The 19,944-nt window shown below is 44.0% G+C and overlaps 3 protein-coding genes and 1 gene segment (V, D, J or C); 2 read left to right on the forward strand and 2 right to left on the reverse strand.

Annotated features, from left to right (window-relative positions):
• Positions 1-2,351, reverse strand: part of LOC125968841 (sodium channel and clathrin linker 1-like) — a 13,959-nt gene extending 11,608 nt beyond the window's left edge. The window contains exons 1-4 of the mRNA XM_049720288.1: positions 2,339-2,351; positions 1,262-1,344; positions 921-1,003; positions 613-790 (exon numbers count right to left, since the gene is read on the reverse strand). Coding sequence (XP_049576245.1) covers positions 613-790; positions 921-1,003; positions 1,262-1,344; positions 2,339-2,351 — 357 coding nt within the window. The remainder of the gene's footprint in view (positions 1-612; positions 791-920; positions 1,004-1,261; positions 1,345-2,338) is intronic.
• A 127-nt stretch (positions 2,352-2,478) lies between these two features.
• LOC125969507 (zinc finger CCCH domain-containing protein 8) lies at positions 2,479-7,391 on the reverse strand. 2 transcript variants are annotated; one of them, XM_049721666.2, is made up of 9 exons: positions 7,207-7,391; positions 7,033-7,111; positions 5,712-6,068; positions 5,541-5,639; positions 5,338-5,452; positions 5,048-5,157; positions 4,290-4,429; positions 2,933-4,215; positions 2,479-2,848 (listed from the first exon to the last, which is right to left on the reverse strand). In XM_049721666.2, exons 1-9 carry the CDS (start codon positions 7,281-7,283, stop codon positions 2,766-2,768), a joined length of 2,343 nt encoding a protein of 780 aa, XP_049577623.1. In that variant the 5' UTR covers positions 7,284-7,391; the 3' UTR covers positions 2,479-2,765. The 2 variants fall into 2 exon arrangements, with proteins under 2 accessions (XP_049577623.1, XP_049577624.1); XM_049721667.1 differs by lacking the exons at positions 2,479-2,848; positions 2,933-4,215; positions 5,048-5,157 and having other exon boundaries at positions 5,290-5,452; positions 7,207-7,350.
• A 1,537-nt stretch (positions 7,392-8,928) lies between these two features.
• On the forward strand, positions 8,929-11,099 carry LOC125969511 (group XIIB secretory phospholipase A2-like protein). Its single transcript, XM_049721678.1, has 4 exons — positions 8,929-9,190; positions 9,595-9,683; positions 9,802-9,967; positions 10,394-11,099. Exons 1-4 carry the CDS (start codon positions 8,929-8,931, stop codon positions 10,510-10,512), a joined length of 636 nt encoding a protein of 211 aa, XP_049577635.1. The 3' UTR covers positions 10,513-11,099.
• A 1,834-nt stretch (positions 11,100-12,933) lies between these two features.
• On the forward strand, positions 12,934-13,857 carry LOC125968842 (Ig kappa-b4 chain C region-like). The segment is given in 2 exon segments: positions 12,934-13,027; positions 13,532-13,857. Coding segments are annotated over 2 exon segments (420 nt in total).
• Positions 13,858-19,944: the final 6,087 nt, after the last annotated feature.

Consider the following 19,944-nt stretch of genomic DNA (forward strand, 5'->3'; position numbering starts at 1 on the left):
GTTGTGAGTTCATGCATTGTGTAGGTTTTGTTCTTTGAACATGATGTTCATGCATGGCTCATTTTGTGCACCAGTAAAAAACATCTATGTCAAGAATTTAAAAAAAAAAAAATCACTAACGAGGAGTTCGGTGAATGCGCAAATGAAACTGGTGGGGTTCGGTACCTCCAACAAGGTTAAGAACCACTGGTCTAGACCCTGAATGTAAGACAACCCCCACTTTTTCAGTCTTTTTTCAATGCAAAAAACACCGTCTTATATTCGGGCCAATACGGTATTGACCAGTAGATGTCCCTAATGAGCATACGGCGCTTTGAGAAAGGAATCACTTCTTAACACATTTGGACAAAATACAAAAACACTGACCAGACAAGGAACACCTGGACCAGACACAAGGGGTTGGAGGGACCTGATTGGGTAACACGAGGGACCGGGTAACTGAACACAAGTGGACACAATATCCTAACAAGACAGACACACAAAGGAACATGAGAAAAGATGAAAAGGAACTCCAAATTACAAACTAAATCAACCAAATCCATGACCACTTTGAAGTGGGAAGTTTTGTTAATTGAAAAAGACATGTTGAAGAAAGAGAGTGACAATCCAGACCTTAACCACATCATGCTTCTGGCCTGCCAAAACCTCATCCACCGGCACACACCTGTGGACTTTGTTCACAACTTCATACGTGCTGTGGTCAAGGGAAGCACATGGGACCTGGAGGGTACTGATCTTTTTGTCCAAGACAGGTTGTTCCTCCAAAGCATTCCCTGACTCATCATTTATTCTAGGTAGGTATGTATAAACAATGTTAAACTCTCCAATTAATTCATCTGTTTTCCGATTGCCTAATCCATAAGAGAGAAAATGGTACGAGAGGTCATTTGCAGGGAAGGCGGAGTGTGTCACATGCTTACTTTGCTTCTTGCTGTCTAAGGACTGACTGAAGTGGTTGAACATGGTTTTCCTCATGGCACTGAGACTCTTCTACATCCTCCTCCTAAAAATTCAATTAAAAGTTGGAAAGTCACAATATAGAACATTCTATGTGGCTGATAATTACCAAGTTTTCTTGAAAATAAGTATTGTGCTCAACTCTAATGTTCAGTTGTATTTGAAAAAGTCATTAGATTTGTATTATTTTTTCCTTCAGCTTGAAACAAAATCAGTTTTATCTCAAGTGTATAATATTCAAATAGTGAACCAAGTCAATTTACTGTCGTATAAGAACAATTATATATACTGTATCTTTATTCACCCTTTTATTAATCTGCCCTTCAACGCATTCCTGTTGTTCGGTCATTCCATCCATTTTGTCTGTGGCAGTTCTCAGATCATATTCTTAATTTCTGCAGCAAGACAGACGATTAGTGCAACCTTGCTTTTGTGAATACAAGTACTTTTCAGTCATGGTCTACATTGTAAATCATAACCACATTGCAGTTTTGAAGTATTGCTTTCTTATTTTTATACTGTAAACAAACTTGTCTCTCTTTCTGTCTCTCTTTCTTTCTGTCTCTGTCTCTCTCGCTCTCTCTCTCCCTCTCTTTCTCTATATATACACCTATACCTATGTATTGTATATAAAACGTTTTACGTAATGACTTGGCACTGCTCATTAGGTCATCGTTAAGGCACATAAAGCCGTAACATAAAGTCACGTCGCCGTTGCGTTGAAAGGAGAATACAGGAACATAGTGCCTGTGTCAAATGTCGTGTATTTTGCGCGGGCTAAGTGACTTATTCAACGAAACGTGCAATAAGTCATTTCCTAGACAAATGTCACCACCTGCTGGCAAAAAGCACGTTGCGTTTTCAAGTTTTAAAAGAGTGAGCCTTCGGGTTAGTCATGAAACAAAATTGGAAAACTACAGTATTTTTATTTAGACATCGTTATATCTAAAACAGTCATTTTACTCTTAAAAACATTTATCATATTCAAAGGCAGTTTTTTTTAAAATAATTTTTGGGTATTGGTAGTTTTTTTTTTTCTTCTCGTAGTTTTGAAACTTGCAATTTGTTTCATGTTGTTCCAAACGTTTCTCTCAACACAAACAAGCATAGGCTGGTGACCATGTCTTGCTCACCTTATATAAATCTCCTGGCATCACTACAAGTGATGCATTGAATCTTATGTGCAGGTAAAAAATGATCAGATTGTGTGGTCTTCATTAAACAATCACTATGCAAGATACCCCAAAATTTAAGTATTGTCAGCATTAAAAGCTTGGGGTCCAAAGTATTTTTTTTTTGCTTGTCAGGACCCTTGTATACAACAATACTTGTCAATAAAAAAAAAAAAAAAAGTAAGCACTTGTTTTCGTCGCCCCTTTACCATCACAAGTCATTAATGCTGTAGTGGTTCATGTCCAACTTCAGTGCTTGCAGCCTAGATTCAGTTCCCACTTTGTGACCCTGAACAGGATACGCAGTGTAGAAATTGGACGGTTTGATGGATAGACACCACAATGCACCTCAATTTGCATAACATTTAATTGTAATTACTTCATTATGTGCTCAAAATAAAAAAAACATATTGTATAAACATATTCAATATACAGTAATACAAAAATAATTTTTAAAAAATGTACCTAGAATAAAGACTGACTTTAAAAGTCATGTTAACTGGAGCGCCCATGTTTTGTGTAGACAATACAAAACCAACCCAGACATTTTGCTTTGCTGCTTTCCCCAAATACAAATTTGGTACATGAGAATCCACTTAAATATCTGCCGTAACTGAAGAATTGAAGACCAATCAGTTACGGTCTGTCTTGCTGATAGGGGCTCAGTGACAGGAAGAGTGTTTTCAGGACTGAATTTGGAGTTGCTGGTGATGAAGAACCTACAAAATGAAAAAGACAACGTGCATCACAACTCATCAGTTTCTCATCATGGTGTTCATGAGCATTGTGTTGGGTCTTCTTACCAATGGAACGAGCATCGCTTTGAGTGGTATCTGAGGAAAGAGCTGCTGGCTGGTACAAACGATTTGGTTGAGACATGGATGGTGGCGAGTGGATACCGAGAGGGGTGGCAAATAGGCTGAAGAGAGAACTAGCACGAGGCTGGTCTGGTTCAGCGGTCGTTTTTATAGGATCTTGGCATTTGACGGGAGAAGCTGTCAAGTTGTGGGTTATGGATGAAATTGTTGAATTTTGAGCGTCATGGATGCTTCTTGCAAAAAGGCTTTTAAATGGCGCTTGAAAGGTTTGATTAGGTGCAGACACGCTAGGGCAGTCAGTTTTACAATGTGCTGTAGTTCCACTAGAACAATGTACCTTTGGCACCTCGGAAGTGAGAGTAGATTGTGTGTGACACTGCAGAGGAAGGTGATTGTTTTCTGAGAAGGGGCTGGCAAGTGCAGCGGGAACCGAAGCACTCTCTTTGAACTGTGTGGACCTCTGAGATGACGGACTAAGGGAATGGAAATCATGCAACTGACGGGACTTGGAGGGTAGTGAGTGTTTCTGAGAAGATATCAGGTGAGGGGGGCTTGAAAAAAGGCTTTGTAAGCCCTGCTTGGAGAACTTGAGCTGTTGAGCATTGTCTGTTGTTAGATGCTGGGTTTTGTCTCTTCTCGGACCCTGAAGAGGGCTCCTAGGTCTTGTGTGTCCTGCTCTCATGTTTTCTGGAGACTCCTCTGCTTCTGTGACTTTTGAAGTCCTAGTAGACGCTGCCGTATCGTCACATTGACTGCCTGGAGCCACTTTGAGGGCTGTTGTATTTTTCAAAGTGTCTCTCAGCACTTTCTTTTGTGTACCTAATAAATTGGAAGCTTTGTTATTTGGGCTTGCGGAACTCCGCTCGTCTGCTGGAGTGTAAGATACGACCTGAAGCGTTGGTGCAGCATTGGTAAGTGAGCCACTCCAAGTTGAGCTATCTGTAGATGTAGATGCTCTGAGGACAACATTAGCTGAGTAAGGGACCTCACAATGATTTTCTGAGTCACTGCAACCAGGAGAAGTGGGAAAGACAGGGAAGATAGTCGGATTTGGACTTATGGGAGTTTTGAAGACGCCGGACGACTGAAGGCCCAGCACTGCTTCAACGGAATATAAAACTGGTGGCTCAGAACTGAGGTTACTTGACAGAGACTGGCAAGCTGGTTCACATGGCTGACCATCTTCTTGAGTGACATCATCTACTTCTTCACTCTGACATGTTTCCTCATTATTTGCATTTGAGGCAGCACTGTTATAAAAGTTGAACCTGAAAGAAGCAAACAATTCTTTTATTGTGAGTCCAGCTGCAGATGCAATTCTACATATTGGGTTAGCACATACTTGAAGGGCTGTTCTATGTTATCAGACGCCTTATTTTCTTCGAGATTGGGTGCTTGCGTGACCTCCGGCTCATCTACTGTCACAGACTGAACTGAAGACTGCTCAGTTTTCTTGGCAAGCTCCATTTCATATTCCATAAACTGCGGAAAAAGAAATGGGAAGTAGTTTGGAAGTTGTGAAATTACAAGAAGTACGCAACTAACTGCGCACTCTTTGGAAATACTGCATTTTGGCATAAATTGGTCATAAAATGCGATCTGATTTTCATCTAATGGACACCGTTTTCTTGAAGCAATACCACACAATTATGTTGACATGTTTTTTTGTTTTCTAGAAGTCATTAAGATTTTTCTTCACCTCACAATGCACTTGCCACGGGAAAGGGAGAGTAGCAGCAGTGCTAATCTGCCATACTATGGACTGATGAACATCAAGACTTGACCCTTGTCACCGTTTCCACCTTCATACAAGTGAGTAATTCTGAACTGTAGGTGTTCTGATGACATTTTAAATGAGGCCTGGTTCGGACAGGGCAATCAATCCTTTCATTCATCGGATAGTAGTTTTGATGAGTCGAGACTGATTAAATGATTTTCGTTTGGCGTTAAACGTACCGCGCTTGTCTTTTGTTGTGACTTGTGATTAGGATCAGATCAAAATTGATGATACATTTATGGATGAACCAATGTCATTCCAAAGGGTTTTTCCTATTTATTCTTGCTATTGAAAGGTGAACAAAGCAAACTTCATACACCCACCTCATTCAGCAATTTCATGGTGATGTCATTAAGCGGCTCATGAGAAAACCTACAGTCATCTCCTTTAGAGCACTTTCCCTTTTTATGGAAAAATTTGCATGGGAAGGACCGTGCATAGCTGTTAAGGAAATTATTAAAACTGAAAATTATTGAAACTGAAACACCTCTACCCTAATGTGAAACTTGACCCAAACAGCAGGTCCGCGTAGCCTATGCTACATTTTACCAAAGCGTCTTTTTACCTGTAGTGGAGTCCACTATGACTTTGTTTTGGCTAAAGCAAAGGATATTGTGCATAAACGGGCATTTCTCCCCTTTCATGCAGTCTCCCTGCATGTAATACTTGCAACGCGTTTTGACGAGATCGTTCTCAGGCTCAATGTGTTGCATTTGACAGTTGTCACCCTGCAACAAGAGGAAGACAATACAGCAATTTATCAACACCTTACATACTGAAGTTTTGTTGGATATCAGTTTGCAGTACATCACCCACCTTGATGCACTTTCCATGAAGAAAATGTCGGCAAACCATTTGTTCATTCACCAACAAAATATTCTGTTCCTTAAACTCTTCTGTGAAATATTTGACTGGCTAAAAAGAGAAAGAACTTTAAGAATGGCAGTAAATTCAGCCACTTGAATCTGGCACAATTATAAATCTCACCCGAGTCTTAATTCTGTTCTGTATATGATTTCTGCGTTCTGTTCTGTCTGCAGGTTTTCTTGAACTTTTTGTTTGATGCCGTCCCCCTCCATTTTGGGGCTGTCCTCGCTTCTGCTGTCGACCTTTCTGCTGCTTGGTCTGTTTTGTCTGTTGTTGCCGGTTGCCATTGTGGTTTGTTTGAAATGTGGGGCCACTGTAACTGACCTGATTGGCACAGTTATATGCTGACCCCTTGGTGAAGCCAGCCCTTTTATTCTTGTGGTCAGTGAGCTGCACATGATAGTCAAAAGTCTTGGAATAATCTTGGGAAAATGTGTCAAAATCGGGCTTGCTTGCCTGTGTCCAGTTACGTTGCTTCTGTAATAGGAACGTGAGGGTTATCACTTTACAGTGGAAAATTCTCACAGCACCCCACCAAAAAATGTCACAATTATATACTGTACTGTAAACTAATATAATCATCTCTTGTCAATTTAGGGCTGTTTAGTTGAACTCAAGATTACACACAGTGTATGAAAGACACTTTTTCCCCTCATTGTCCAACATGAACTCATACAATTTTTGATCTAAATAAGCCAGCTGAAATTATCAAAGGTATGTGCTGAATTTTTGGACAATGAGAGAAGGATTTGTGTCAACAATATTTCATGACTTTCTTTCCAAGTCAGAAGTATGGATACATTGCTTTAGCTGTGTAAATCAAATGGCCTACGTGAAATGTTTTGTATATGCCTATACAAATATACTGTACTAGCAGAAATTGTGGCCAATTTCCCCTGACCGAACTGGTGTAATCAAGTTTGGAGGCTTCCTTGCTCACACATGCCTTTTCAGGTCTGCTAATAAATGTTGAACACGACTGAGATTCTGCTTTGTGACGGCCATTCCATGAAAAGATTGACTTTAGATGTTCTTAAGACACTTTGCCACCAGTTTGGTAGTATGTTTTACGCCATTACCCATTTCTGAACCATTTGCACCCAAGATTTAAGATGTTGCTTCATTATTTCCACGTTTATTTTGTCAGTGCACCAGTCCCTCCTGCAGCAACTCAAACCCAAAAGAAAATCTATCAATCAACAAAGAAAGTTAGTGAACAGCGTCAGTGTGACCCTAATGTGCTTATACTGTAAAATTTGAGCATTTAGATAACATTTAAATTATGCCGTCTGCTCTTAACAAGCTCTTCACTCTTTCGCAAGGACTAAGACAAAAGCAGCCGTTTGACCGTCTGACGTAGCATTAATATGCGAAATATGAAAGTACATTTAGATTGTGGTTAAATGCTAATGCTTGTGAGGTTTTACACGGTTTAACATACCTTTGTACGGGGACCAGGTTGCTCACCCTCGCTCGTCCTCTTTTTGCTTGTAGTACTTTGAACCTTGCCAATGTCGCCCCTTTTAAGAAATGGATGAGTTAAAAGTTGCATTAGCGAGGCTTAATGTAAAAGTGTATCAAATGCAAACTTAAATACGAAGGTTGCCGCTACTACCTGACTGTAAAAGACGACTGATCATTATTCTTCGCATCACTTCCACAGAGACTCGCAAAGAGGTTTGTGAAAGACATTATGACAAAAACAAAATAATGTCTTTCAGTTTACGTCTCATTCCGATTCCGATTTGGTCTTGTCCCGTAAATTTGGCGTCACAAAGCCTTGCTGCATTCGCGGTCCCTCGGAATGTTTTCGTTTTCTTTGAAATGAGTTCAAACTGCGATCAATATCTGTGGTGATTACAGAAACATAAATAGGGCTGCATATAAAAAATACGATTAAGTGTATTAAGTAATAAGTAGAAAGAATTAAATGTTCAGCTAAGAAATTACATTGATTGGGTAACACATGCCAATGTACTTCTTTGTTTGTTTCAAAGAGGTCAGTACAGAACAACATGCTTTATTTTGTATATATATATATATATATATATATATATATATATATATAAACTTTTCCTCACCCCCCGTGGGTGGTCTCTTTTTCCCTTCAAGCTCGGGTCCTCTACCAGAGGCCTGGGAGCTTGAGGGTTCTACGCAGTATCTTTGCTGTTCCTAGTACTGCACTTTTCTGGACTGAGATGTCAGATGTTTTTCCTGGGATCTGTTTCAGCCACTCCTCCAGTTTGGGGGTTACTGCCCCTAGTGCTCCAATGACCACAGGTACCATTGAAGTCTTAACTCTCCAGGTCTTCTCCAGCTCTTCTCTGAGCCCTTGATATTTCTCAAGTTTCTCATGTTCCTTTTTCCTAATGTTACCATCATTTGGGATGGCTATGTCAACCACAACGGCTTTCCTCTGCTCTTTGTCCACCACCACAATGTCCGGTTGGTTCGCCATTACCATTCTGTCTGTCTGGATCTGGAAGTCCCAAGGCATTGGAAATTACAAGTTCAATACGTTTAGATTCATCTTCATGTTGTCCTTGCACTCAGTTGGCTCACAAAAGCTGATTCTTCATGGTGCTTTGCTGCACTATCAAGAGGACGACACTGTAAAACATGCAGTGGCGTTAAAGTGTAACGCAACAAAATTATACTTGCTACCATGTCTCATCACAAAATCGAGTATTTTAACACGCTGACTGAATATTATTGTCTTCCTCTATACTGGTTTAATAATGGCAATACATACTGTAATCACGAAGTTGCAAATCATTTCTACTGTACTGTTACATAGTTGCAAATAATACTGGTACGCTTGAACGTTGGCGGGTTAACTTGATTGACCCTGGACAAGATCTGCTTCTTTTAAAATCGTTTTGTCAAATTAAGACCATTATAAGTATAAAAAAAACACACATAAGATACAAAGACTAATGCAACGCTCTTAGTGTTCCATTTAACTAAAAAATGAATTGCAACCATTTCTTTGGCATTTGGCTTACTGTATTCCCCGTTTCCATGGTACATACTATTGTTATTTTGGCGATACCTCACTAGACCAGAAGCACACCTCTGACCAACTGAGAAAACTTCCCCAAACCTAACAAGAGTTGTGAGTTTGTTTTAAATAAGTGAGACTACAGTAAATCTAATGAAATCAGACTGAACAGTGCACTGTATGAATGCGTTCCATTAATCACAGAGTGATTACAAGTTCTGCAAGACAAAACCTGGACTTTGTTCCTCCATATGTGAGGTTGTCCTGACGTCTGCATGCTCAAAGTTCAGGTTGTGCGGTTTCACTACTCAACTGTTAGTTTGCGCGCTGAACTGTATGAGGTGCAGGATGACCCGTTTGGCCCTCATTTCTACCCTCCTGCTCCTGTTGCTGAGCATTGCAGTCACTCAAGAAACCGAGGAAACTGTCGCAGCAGCATCACCTCCAACTCCGGCATCCAATGGCAAGGAGGAAGATGACACAGACTGGGGCCTGAACTCCCTGAGAGGTGGCTTTGAGGCTGCTACCGGTTACTTTGACTCAATTCTGGAGTTCATGGGTGGACGGGATGGACTCTGCCAGTACCGCTGCCGATATGGTGAAGTAGATTTGCTGCACAAAGTAACATAGAATGTGGGTCAGTTGATCCAGCGTTGTCAGAGCTTTGCTGTCTTGAAATGATAAACAATTAACATTGGCATTGTTTTATCGGTGTTAGCGTTCAGAAATTAATTTGGTCATGCTGATCAGATGAAGACAATGATACATATATACATAGACCACAGTGACAACGTATAATTTTTCTCAGGTTAAAATATACACCCTTTTACAGGGCGCCTGATATTATCAATGTTGTTATCATCTGGGAGGGTCAGAAAACGGACTGTGACCTCAGCTGATAGCAAAATGATTTCATGCTGTTATCTGATTTTTCAAGACGTGTTTGACCCCATGAAATATTTATACACGTACATGTGATGTTGGATTTTTCACCTTTCCCAGGTAATCCTCCAATTCCACGTCCTGGGTATCAGATGCCTGAGCCTGATGGGTGCAGCTCATATTTCTTTGGTCTCCCTGTTCCAGAGGGGGTATGCATTTGTTGACCTAAAAATGTCATCAAAACCATTTTTCAAATGACCTGATTCAAAACTTAATCTTACAGTCATTCATGGTGTATGATTACGGCAACCTTTTGTTGTGCCCTAGATGGATATGGGAATCCCCGCCATGACCAAGTGCTGCAACCAGCTGGACATGTGTTATGATACCTGTGGCTCAAACAAATACCGTTGTGACTCCAAGTTCCGCTGGTGCCTCCACAGCATCTGTACCGACCTCAAGAAGAGCCTGGGTTTCGTGTCCAAAGTTGAAGGTTGGTATCCTCTCTTCATACCACTTCCTCATACAATTCTCACCTTGGTGAATGTTTGAGGACCATTTGTTGCATTGTAAAAAAAAACCACACAAAAAACTGGCTTCTCTTAAATCTAAGTTGCTGAATGTTGTCTAACATTTCTGTTTCTTTGTAAGTCACCGATGGTTAAATCAGAGCAATCCAATAAATGAGTTGCTTTTGGAAAATTGAGAACCTTTGAAATGCTTTCAATAAGTTGACAAACAATTTGTGCTCATGAGTTGTTGTTTTTTTTAATCCATAAATGAGGGGAACGGTATTTGTTTTTTTCAGGATTAAAGGCCGAGTAATGAGTTTAAAAATCCAGTGTTTTCTGGTAGGTACTGTTGATAATGCTGCTGGAAAGACTGACTTCCACTCTTGTCCGTTACTTTCTCCCATCAGCATGTGAAACGGTGGCAGACACTTTGTTCAACACAGTATGGACTCTGGGCTGCAGACCCTACATGAACAGCCAGAGAGCATCATGCTATTGCCAAGGAGAAGAGAAAGATGAACTCTAACCTATAACATATTACTATGAAGAAGACAGAGGAAGTTGCAGTAGCATATCAAAAGTACTATTAAGTATACTAGTATAAGTGGTATTGCAATGAACAGCTGCAATGGTATTTTTTGAATGGCAATATTGTTGTATTGCTCTGCTCTCTCAGCAATGCTGTTTATTTGTACTTCTAGGTGGGGATAACAATCACAACATGACATTCGTTTTGTTCCAAATATCTTTTAAAAGCGTATTGTATTGACAGTGCTGTAGATAAACCGCATAGGGTACGCTCGAAATAAACTTTGCTAACTATATTAAACTTTCGTTTGCTTTAATTTCACTTTTAGCAACGAGCTTTTTCATCCATTAATTTATTTGTTTTTGTTCAACGGATTACCTGCCATTCACTGGGAGGATGGGTCATTGGCCAGAAATTGAGGCTTGGCTGGTTAAGGAAGAGAAAAGAAGCCATGTTCTAACTTCTTTTACCACTCCCTTATTTGGGCAATAACTAAGCCACTCATAACATGCATAACATGCTCAGAAACCAGTAAACCCTAATTTCTTCTAATAATATCATTAAAATACAGCTTTTAAGATGTTTGTCTCCTGATCTCTAGTCATTGTGTCCTTCCATTTGTCATACAAACTATTTTAAAAGCACTTTTTGCAAGGGTTGATTTGAGCAGCAAAAAGTAGCGAGGGTTGCGCTCGTCCTGAATGTTGATTTTTTGGTCGGGTTCATTCGTATTCACGAAGATGTTCACAAGACTTTTGCATTTTAATAGGTGTCAACATATTTTCTTATTGTAAGAAACTGTTTGCAGCCTTTTAGGAATCCTGACAAAATTCAGAATACGCACAAACAGTGAGTTCAGCTCTGAGAGTTGCCATGGTTCCAGAACCAGATGTGCCGCTTTCATCCTTCTGTTCTTCTTCTCGTGTATTATTTTACTTCAATTTAAGTTACAGTAGTTGGTTGGTTTTCTAAATGACGTTGTAAATCTGGAGATTATGGTGCTGAACCAGTTTTAGATTTTTATTTTGGGTCATCGAAAATGTTCGTTGCAAGCGCCGACGTGTGAAACCTGACGCCAAGACTGTACAAAGTATAAATCCCCCCCCCAAAAAAAAGATTTCTGAAGAATACACAATGGTAAACTATATTAAAAACACTAGAATTTGAAATTTCTGGAAATTGCGTGTGAAGACGAAGAAGCTGAATAAAAACTTGGGGAATGCTACAGAATGATGTCAAATGTTACTGACTGTCACGTCCCCCCCCCCCCCAACCACCAGAAAATTTGTGGTGATGTGTATTTTTATGAGGATTTTTTTTTTTGTTACATGATATATTGTAATAAATAGTTGACTAGACATATATAGTCTTGAATTAAACGTATGTAAATTCTGACCGGTTATGTTGAGCATTCCTCTATCTTCTGCTTTTCACTTGTCACCTTCTACAGACCACTTTCGCTTCTCTCAAAAGTCCATGGAGGTTTTTGTACGTCTCCGCGTCACCGTGTCGACCTGCCATAGCCGTAGTAGGCGAAACAGAAGTATTCGGCCAGGTCATCTCTCTGGACACCACTGATGGTCAGAGTGTAGTCAGAGCCGGATCGAGCGAAGCTGAATCGAGATGGCGTGTTGGAGAATTTTGATGATGTGTAGTAGATGAGCGATTTGGGAGCCTGTCCAGGTTTCACTTGGTACCAACTGAGATAGCTACCAATGTTTTGACTCCCTGTGGCCCTGATGGTCACAGTTCCTCTGAGAGAGACAGACATGAGTCTGTCTGTCTGCCTCAGAAAATTCTGGGCAGAAGATCCTGAAATGAGATGAATGAAAACCCAACTGCCACCATGAAGCAACACCAAATGTCAAGTTAAACTAGTCATCCTTATGAAATATTCTGCTCTGACACCAAGTTTCAAAGAGTCTCACCAGGAATCAGCAGAGCCCAAAAGACAAGCGCAAGTGCGGAAGACCACATCCTGATTCGTAGTGCGAGTGGTGTTTGCGCAAAAGGAGTGCTGCAGACTTTTTGAAGAAGCGCAGAAGCTCATGCAAATGAGGCTGCGAACGCAGCTGGCTTTGTGGAAGCGAGATGATATCACTTCCTCCTTTTTTGGACTTTTCCACATCTGAGTGCATCAGTAGCTGCGCTGTACTTAGCAAAAATGAATATGGCTTTGCTCACAGTCATCTTCATCGGGGTAGCGCGCAACAAACAAAACAATAGTCAATTTAGACTAAATTTTAGAGCCATGATTATCTGCTAGTGTTGGACGAGTTCCAACATTGTTACGCAGACGCCTTCTTGTGGCATGTGAGAGAATTATCGAAAGAAATACAATTAACATATCCGATGTTGGCCATTGTGGTGGTATTGGAGAGCAAACTTTTTTTGGAGCTGATTCATCATCTTTTAGAGATGGCAGAGGCGCATGCAAATGAAGCTGTGAGCGCACCTGCCTTTGTGAAGGTGCGAGGCCGCCACTTCCTGTTGTTTGGACTTGTACTTTTCGGTATTACAGCAAATCATTGCTCATTGACAGTAGACGAGTTTTTGTCCGGACGGCTCACCGCTTTGCATCACTGTGGTGGAGTTTCGCTGAAGAAGGAACCAAACTTATCCTTGGTAAGTACTATTTACTTGATCATCTATTATTGATAATTATGATAATTCTCCAGTTCCTTAGCCAGCTTTTGGAAAACGAGTAACATTAGTTTTGTCAATTTTTACAAAACAAACACCTACCCCTTTCTTGAGTAAGAGCTAAAAACCTAATTCGATATTAGCTGTTAACGGCTATTTCCTGAAGTGTAGCTATACCTACAATGCAATGATGGAATAATGTTTATTATGACATATATTAGGACCGTTTGGATGTTTGTTGCCCAGTGAGAAGGTAAGTGTTTCATAAAGTGTGTTCTTGTAAATTCACATGAGCCGAACCACGGCCTACGTGACATTGAAAGTGTGTGCAATTGGAGAAAACAGCTTGTCTCTTGTCCTGTCCCCCTGACAGCGGATGAGTTGCATCGGCCCACCGTGACCCTCTTCCCTCCTTCCAAGGAGCAGCTGCAAACGGAACAGGCCACAGCCGTGTGCCTGGCCAAAGGGGGCCCTCAAACTTGGACCCTGGGTTGGAAGGTTGATGGCGCCCCCGCTACCTCAGGGGTGTCGCACAGCTCCCCGGAAGAGCCTGATGTAGGTGGGCTTCAGCTGGACCAGCACCTTGAGCCTGTCACCGGACAATGGTGCACGGTCCAATCAGTGAGCTGCGAAGCCAGCCTAGCGGCGCAAAACCCCGTCACGCAAACCCTGCCGAACCCAGGACAATGCTCAGAGTAGAGCCTGAACATGTGTCTGTGTCTTTGCGACGTTGAAGCATTGTGAAATAAAAATGTATGAGTATCATCATCTGTCTCTGTAGCAGCTGCTTATCGGAAAAGGGGAGCAAACTTGGTAACAAGACAAATAAACGTCTCACCAAGGACATTTATATTGTACAGGTAGTCTTGAGAGAAATAAAATGAAATGAAATGATGAATTTATCCTGGCACATAGACAGAGTATAGTTTGCACTATAAAAAAATTAGTAACCACATATCGTTGTAATTAAAATTAAAAAATGAAAAGATTAATATTGTATTGTGTATTGTAAATCTATACATGAACACAGCCTAATTCAAAACTATCTTTTGCGCCTAAGGAATGGGGAATAATGAAAGCATTAATGTCATATATAAAAACATAATGTTGTCTTGGATGGAAAAACAATCATCACAATGACACATGAATGGGAAAAATGCAACGAAGAACCTTTTTTTCCCCCTTCACCTGTCGCAGTGAACCTTATTCCTGTCTCTGATTGGCCAGCAAGCGTCGCTCAACTCCTCCCTCTGAGTCACAAGCCTCTTGAAGTTGGAGGGCGTTGAATCGGTTAAATAATGGTATAAACAAATAATGTTATTGTCACGTCTCGTCCCCAACTGCTCCACTATGTGTCTGTTGTCTTGGTTTCTGTCTGTGTGCTCGCCCCTCCCCTCCTGTGTGCCCATGATCAGTGTGATTGTTCCCACCTGCCTCTCGTTACCTGTCTTGTATAAAAGTCCTGTCTGCCCCTCTCTCCCTGTCGGATCATTGGTTTTGGTTTTGGTTGCTGTCGTTCGGTGTTGTCGTCCTGTCTTGGTGCCGTCATGTCCTGCTGTCTTCTTGTTCCACGTCCCGGTCAGTCAGTCAAGTTATTGTTTAAGTCATGTCAGTTTACCGAGTCTGTATTTTGAGTTGCTTCAATAAACCCTGGTCCAAGCTGCACTTGGTCGTCCTGCTCCATGCTCCACCCGACCGTGACAGAATGATCCGACCATCACAACGACCAGCGCTTGGACCCCCCTCCACCACCAGCTCCCGCTGCGACGCCCGATCGTCGTCCGAGCTTGTTCCAGCGCCATGGGCTTGCAGCTGCCATCGGACTTCGCTCCCGCGACGCCGGACCCGCGGCCGCCATCGGAGTTCCTCCCGGCACCATCGCCTCTGCGAGCGTCATCGGACTTCGCTCCCGCGACGCCGGACCCGCGGCCGCCATCGAAGTTCCTCCTGGCACCATCGCCTCTGCGACCGTCATCGGACTCTGGTGCCGCGACGCCGGACCCACGGCCGCCGTTGGAGTGCCTCCCGGCGTCATCAGACTCACGGCCGCCATCGGGCTCCACCCCAGCGTCGCAGGACCCGCGAACGTCGCCAGACATCCAAGCCAGCTGCGTCGGACCCGCGATCGTCCCTGGCTCCACTCCCACTGCTGCGGCGCGTGATGGCTCTTGCCGCCGCGCAGAGCCCCGCCTTCCGAATGTCGCCGATCACTGTACGGACTTTGTGAGTGGCCGCCGATCGCCGTACAGACTTCCCAAGTCGCCGCCCCAGTGCGGTTGTGTTCCCCAAGTCGCTGCCCGAGCGCGGTTCTGTTCCCCAAGTCGCCGCCAGAGTGCGGCTCTGTCCCCTAGGTCACCGCCCGAGTGCGGCTCTGTCCCCTAGGTCACCGCCCGAGTGCGGCTCTGTCCCCTAGGTCACCGCCCGAGTGGGGCTCTGTCCCCTAGGTCACCGCCCGAGTGCGGCTCTGTCCCCTAGGTCACCGCCCGAGTGCGGATCTGTCCCCGCAGTCGCCGCCCGAGTGCGGATCTGTCCCCGCAGTCGCCGCCCGAGTGCGGATCTGTCCCCGCAGTCGCCGCCCGAGTGCGGATCTGTCCCCGCAGTCGCCGCCCGAGTGCGGATCTGTCCCCGCAGTCGCCGCCCGAGTGCGGATCTGTCCCCGCAGTCGCCGCCCGAGTGCGGATCTGTCCCCGCAGTCGCCGCCCGAGTGCGGATCTGTCCCCGCAGTCGCCGCCCCCGCAGTCGCCGCCCGAGTGCGGTGCGGATCTGTCCCCGCAGTCGCCGCCCCCGCAGTCGCCGCCCGAGTGCGGTGCGGATCTGTCCCCGCAGTCGCCGCCCCCGCAGTCGCCGCCCGAGTGCGGTGCGGATCTGTCCCCGCAGTCGCCGCCCGAGTGCGGTGCGGATCTGTCGCCGCCCGAGTGCGGTGCGGATCTGTCGCCGCCCGAGTGCGGTGCGGATCTGTCGCCGCCCGAGTGCGGTGCGGATCTGTCGCCGCCCGAGTGCGGTGCGGATCTGTCGCCGCCCGAGTGCGGTGCGGATCTGTCGCCGCCCGAGTGCGGTGCGGATCTGTCGCCGCCCGAGTGCGGTGCGGTTCGGTTCCCCAAGTCGCCGCCCGAGTGCGGTGCGGTTCGGTTCCCCTAGTTTTTTTTTTTTTTTGGGACGTCGGGAGACGTCCCTTGTGGGGGGGGTTCTGTCACGTCTCGTCCCCAACTGCTCCACTATGTGTCTGTTGTCTTGGTTTCTGTCTGTGTGCTCGCCCCTCCCCTCCTGTGTGCCCATGATTAGTGTGATTGTTCCCACCTGCCTCTCGTTACCTGTCTTGTATAAAAGTCCTGTCTGCCCCTCTCTCCCTGTCGGATCATTGGTTTTGGTCATTGGTTTTGGTTTTGGTTGCTGTCGTTCGGTGTTGTCGTCCTGTCTTGGTGCCGTCATGTCCTGCTGTCTTGTTCCACGTCCCGGTCAGTCAAGTTATTGTTTAAGTCATGTCAGTTTACCGAGTCTGTATTTTGAGTTGCTTCAATAAACCCTGGTCCAAGCTGCACTTGGTCGTCCTGCTCCATGCTCCACCATCCGACCGTGACAGTTATAAAATGACTAATTTGATTGAAGGTGCATGAGAATGTAAAAAGGCGCATTACAGACTTGCGACAAGGAGTTACTGCCCTTAGCTTAACTACGGATATCTGGACAAGTCGTGCTAGCCCGTTTCCAATGAGCGCCAATGCTTTTCTATTTCTGTGTGGTGATGAATTGTGCTCAAACACTACTGTAGATTGATGCTAAAAAGGAAAGTTTATTTTCGGTTTGAACGTTTTTCATTGTGCATTGATTGAGTTTTTATCCTTGGTGATCCCTGACAGTCATTTCCAACGTGCCGATGACATATGCATTCACACAAGACATGGCCCCACTTTGGCTCTGATCGAAGCCCAACTCGGAGGTATGTTGGCAGTCGGAAGCGACGAAAATTGTCTCCCCACTCCTTTTTTTTTTTTTTTTTTTTTTTGCAGTCTTCTATTTTGTTGCGAGTGAAAGGCGTCTAAGATGTGTTAGGTTACGGATTCTAGTTATTGATCTGACTCCAAATTGCGATCAACACTTAACACATAAATTGCTATGTCCTAATCCACACACTGGCGCACCTAACAATTTTGCGAGTTCGTTCTGTCAAAGAGAAGACCAGTAGATCAATCAGACCAAATTTACCAATTATTTATTCCTGACAAAGCGCACTAATACAGGCCTGGGTCCCGGGTCCCTCACACTAAAACTCGTGCGTTTTTGTGACCACCAAAAGACGACACATTCTTCCGGGTTGCCCAGTTTTAAAGAAACACAATATGAATATTAAAGCATGCAAAATATTGTGAGATGATTGGTCGATGGCCATCTCCTCCCCGGTCCAGGTGTCGCTGAGGTCAGACAGTTGGGTTTTTCCCTCGAAGGCCGGTCTCATAGACGTGCTGTTGTTCTTGTTCCTAACCGACCTTGAGATGGTCTCCTCCGGTACTCCCTATCCGGGCCTATTCCACAACACTTTGAAGAAAACAAGTTCATGCAGTTTGTCTGCACATTCCTCGCCCCCCACCAATCCACACGAGCACTCTAATACTAGATATTAATATGATTATAAGTTTAACGCAACCTTAAAACATATGTTTGCAAACTGCCGAAAGCACATTTTCCTTTATTCCCTCTCATGACCTCATTTATGAGGTCATCACCCGTTACTTTAGCAAACAGCTACCAGCGCGCTGTCGATCCTTCCTTCCCCCCGCTGCTCATGTTGAGTCACCAGGGCATATTGGCCCATCGGTGGCAACGGGCCGACGGTTTTCTCGATCAACCGGACAGTGAGTGACCTAATACATGGAATACAACAACAATCGCGTAAAATCATAATTGTAATAAAAATAGCTACAGCAACAAGCACAGACATGATGAGGCCTTTCCAGCTTCCGAACGTTTTCATCCAATCAGACCAAATATCGGTGTGTACGCCTGAATGATCTTTCATCTTTTTGTTCAGTGTCCTTAGTCCTTCCAACGCCCTGGTCAGTCGGCCTCCTGGTGCCGTGTTGTTTGGGATGAAAGTACAACATGCATCACCAAACATTCCACACACACCATGTTCCTTAGCCAATAGCATGTCCAACGCAATTCTATTTTGGAACGCCATTAACGACGTTGCAGCCAATTGTTCATGAACTGCGGCAAATGATTCAGCTGTATAATTACCCAGTCGTTGGACATTGTAATGAACGTAATTAATACGGTCTACATTTTTACTGGGGGTGATCCATAGGAAGATACTTTCGAATCCCGAGGACACTTGATTAACGAGTTTATACTTATCTGGCACACCCCGGGGCACTCCTATAGTGTCAATATATGTTGGATGGTCGTCGCTCAACCACGGGGGCAAAATGTCTCTTTTGGCTTGCTTCAGGAGCCCCGCCAGTGGGGACTCCAGGTTCCAATTGAGATTCTGTATTTCAATGGGGACAACCACCACAGGCATTATCAACGACACGAGGGCACAGATACCTGATGCATTCTTCGGCAAGCGATCCTATAATTTGTCATCTCCACACCACAACCAGATGTCACTGGTCTTCCTCTGCTCCTTCCATCATTGCTGGGTGAATTCTGGCATGTCCTGTTAAAGCTTGAAAGCAAGTGAATTTGGAAAAAAAATTTGTATATCACAATTACAAATTGAAACCTACTCACCCATTTCTATTTTACCACTCTCCCCCTTTGACACATTCACCCAATGTGTCATTACGTATCAAAAGGAACCTGCAAAGCGTCCCCTCTCATCACCACACTCATTGTAGCCAGGCCCGCGGAACCTCTAGTTACCATCTGGGCCCCGGGACCATCACCCCAAGTCCTTGAAACTTGACTGTCCACCACACACACTCGGCAACACAAACAAAAATCATCGCACTCCTGTCAGTGAGCTTATAGCCCGGCTGACAGCGGACATTTGTACACACAAAAACAGACATCAAGTATCAAAATTAAAACAGTCATAAAATGAATCCTGGCGCCCGCGGATCATGTCCTGAAAACCACGTCATCAACAAGTTCATCATAAAAACCAAAAGGGCAAGGGTTAACATATTCTTGTAAATCCAACACAAACTTTCCACGAATGCAATCGACAACCTGCAAGAATGAAAACAAGTTACGCAAGCAACGCGCAATCCGTTCCTTGGCTGGTGGCTGATGCTGCAAAAAAAAAAATAAAAAATCAAGTCACACAGAAAAACAAAGCAGAGCGTGCTATTGTCGCAAACACGTTCAAGCGTCAAACAATTGGTCACTGTCCACCTAGTCCGTCACCCCGTCGGGTGAGCTCAAAGTCGTCACACGTCAAATCGTCCAAAGTCTTGCTGTTCGATACTAGTTCTGTCTTGTCTGACCATATCACTGAAATGGGCCTTCTCCATCACATCGTTTTGTTGTCGATGGTGCCCCTGATTTGATCATTGAGCCATGGTTCCGGTCAGAACTCATCACTTACCAGTTCCAGACCCTCCAGTCTGTACCACCCCTTCAGGTGAGAGGAATTTTATCCTCAATTGCAAACACATCACCCCAACTTCAGACCTCTCTGGCCAATCATATTGCGCACACACAGTCATAGATGATCACATGCGCACGCACCCATCCACACACTCGCAGACACACACATCCGTCTCTATCACTCAGCTCTCCTCCCACACTAAGCAAAGTTAGTATGTTAGTGTGCAGGCAAACATTGACTCCTAATAGTAACTC

This window comes from Syngnathus scovelli, chromosome 5, assembly GCF_024217435.2.
Source record: "Syngnathus scovelli strain Florida chromosome 5, RoL_Ssco_1.2, whole genome shotgun sequence".
NCBI lineage: Eukaryota > Metazoa > Chordata > Actinopteri > Syngnathiformes > Syngnathidae > Syngnathus > Syngnathus scovelli.

Excerpts from the sequence above, each read along its gene's own strand:
- LOC125969511 (XM_049721678.1), top strand. The coding sequence starts at position 8,929 with ATGAGGTGCAGGATGACCCGTTTGGCCCTCATTTCTACCCTCCTGCTC. Across the intron at positions 9,191-9,594 it reads CCAGTACCGCTGCCGATATG|GTAATCCTCCAATTCCACGT; the intron begins GTGAAGTAGATT and ends CACCTTTCCCAG. Across the intron at positions 9,968-10,393 it reads TTTCGTGTCCAAAGTTGAAG|CATGTGAAACGGTGGCAGAC; the intron begins GTTGGTATCCTC and ends TTCTCCCATCAG.
- LOC125969507 (XM_049721666.2), bottom strand. The coding sequence starts at position 7,283 with ATGTCTTTCACAAACCTCTTTGCGAGTCTCTGTGGAAGTGATGCGAAG. Across the intron at positions 5,158-5,337 it reads GAAATGCCCGTTTATGCACA|GGTCCTTCCCATGCAAATTT; the intron begins ATATCCTTTGCT and ends ACAGCTATGCAC. Across the intron at positions 2,849-2,932 it reads AAGCGATGCTCGTTCCATTG|GTTCTTCATCACCAGCAACT; the intron begins GTAAGAAGACCC and ends TTCATTTTGTAG.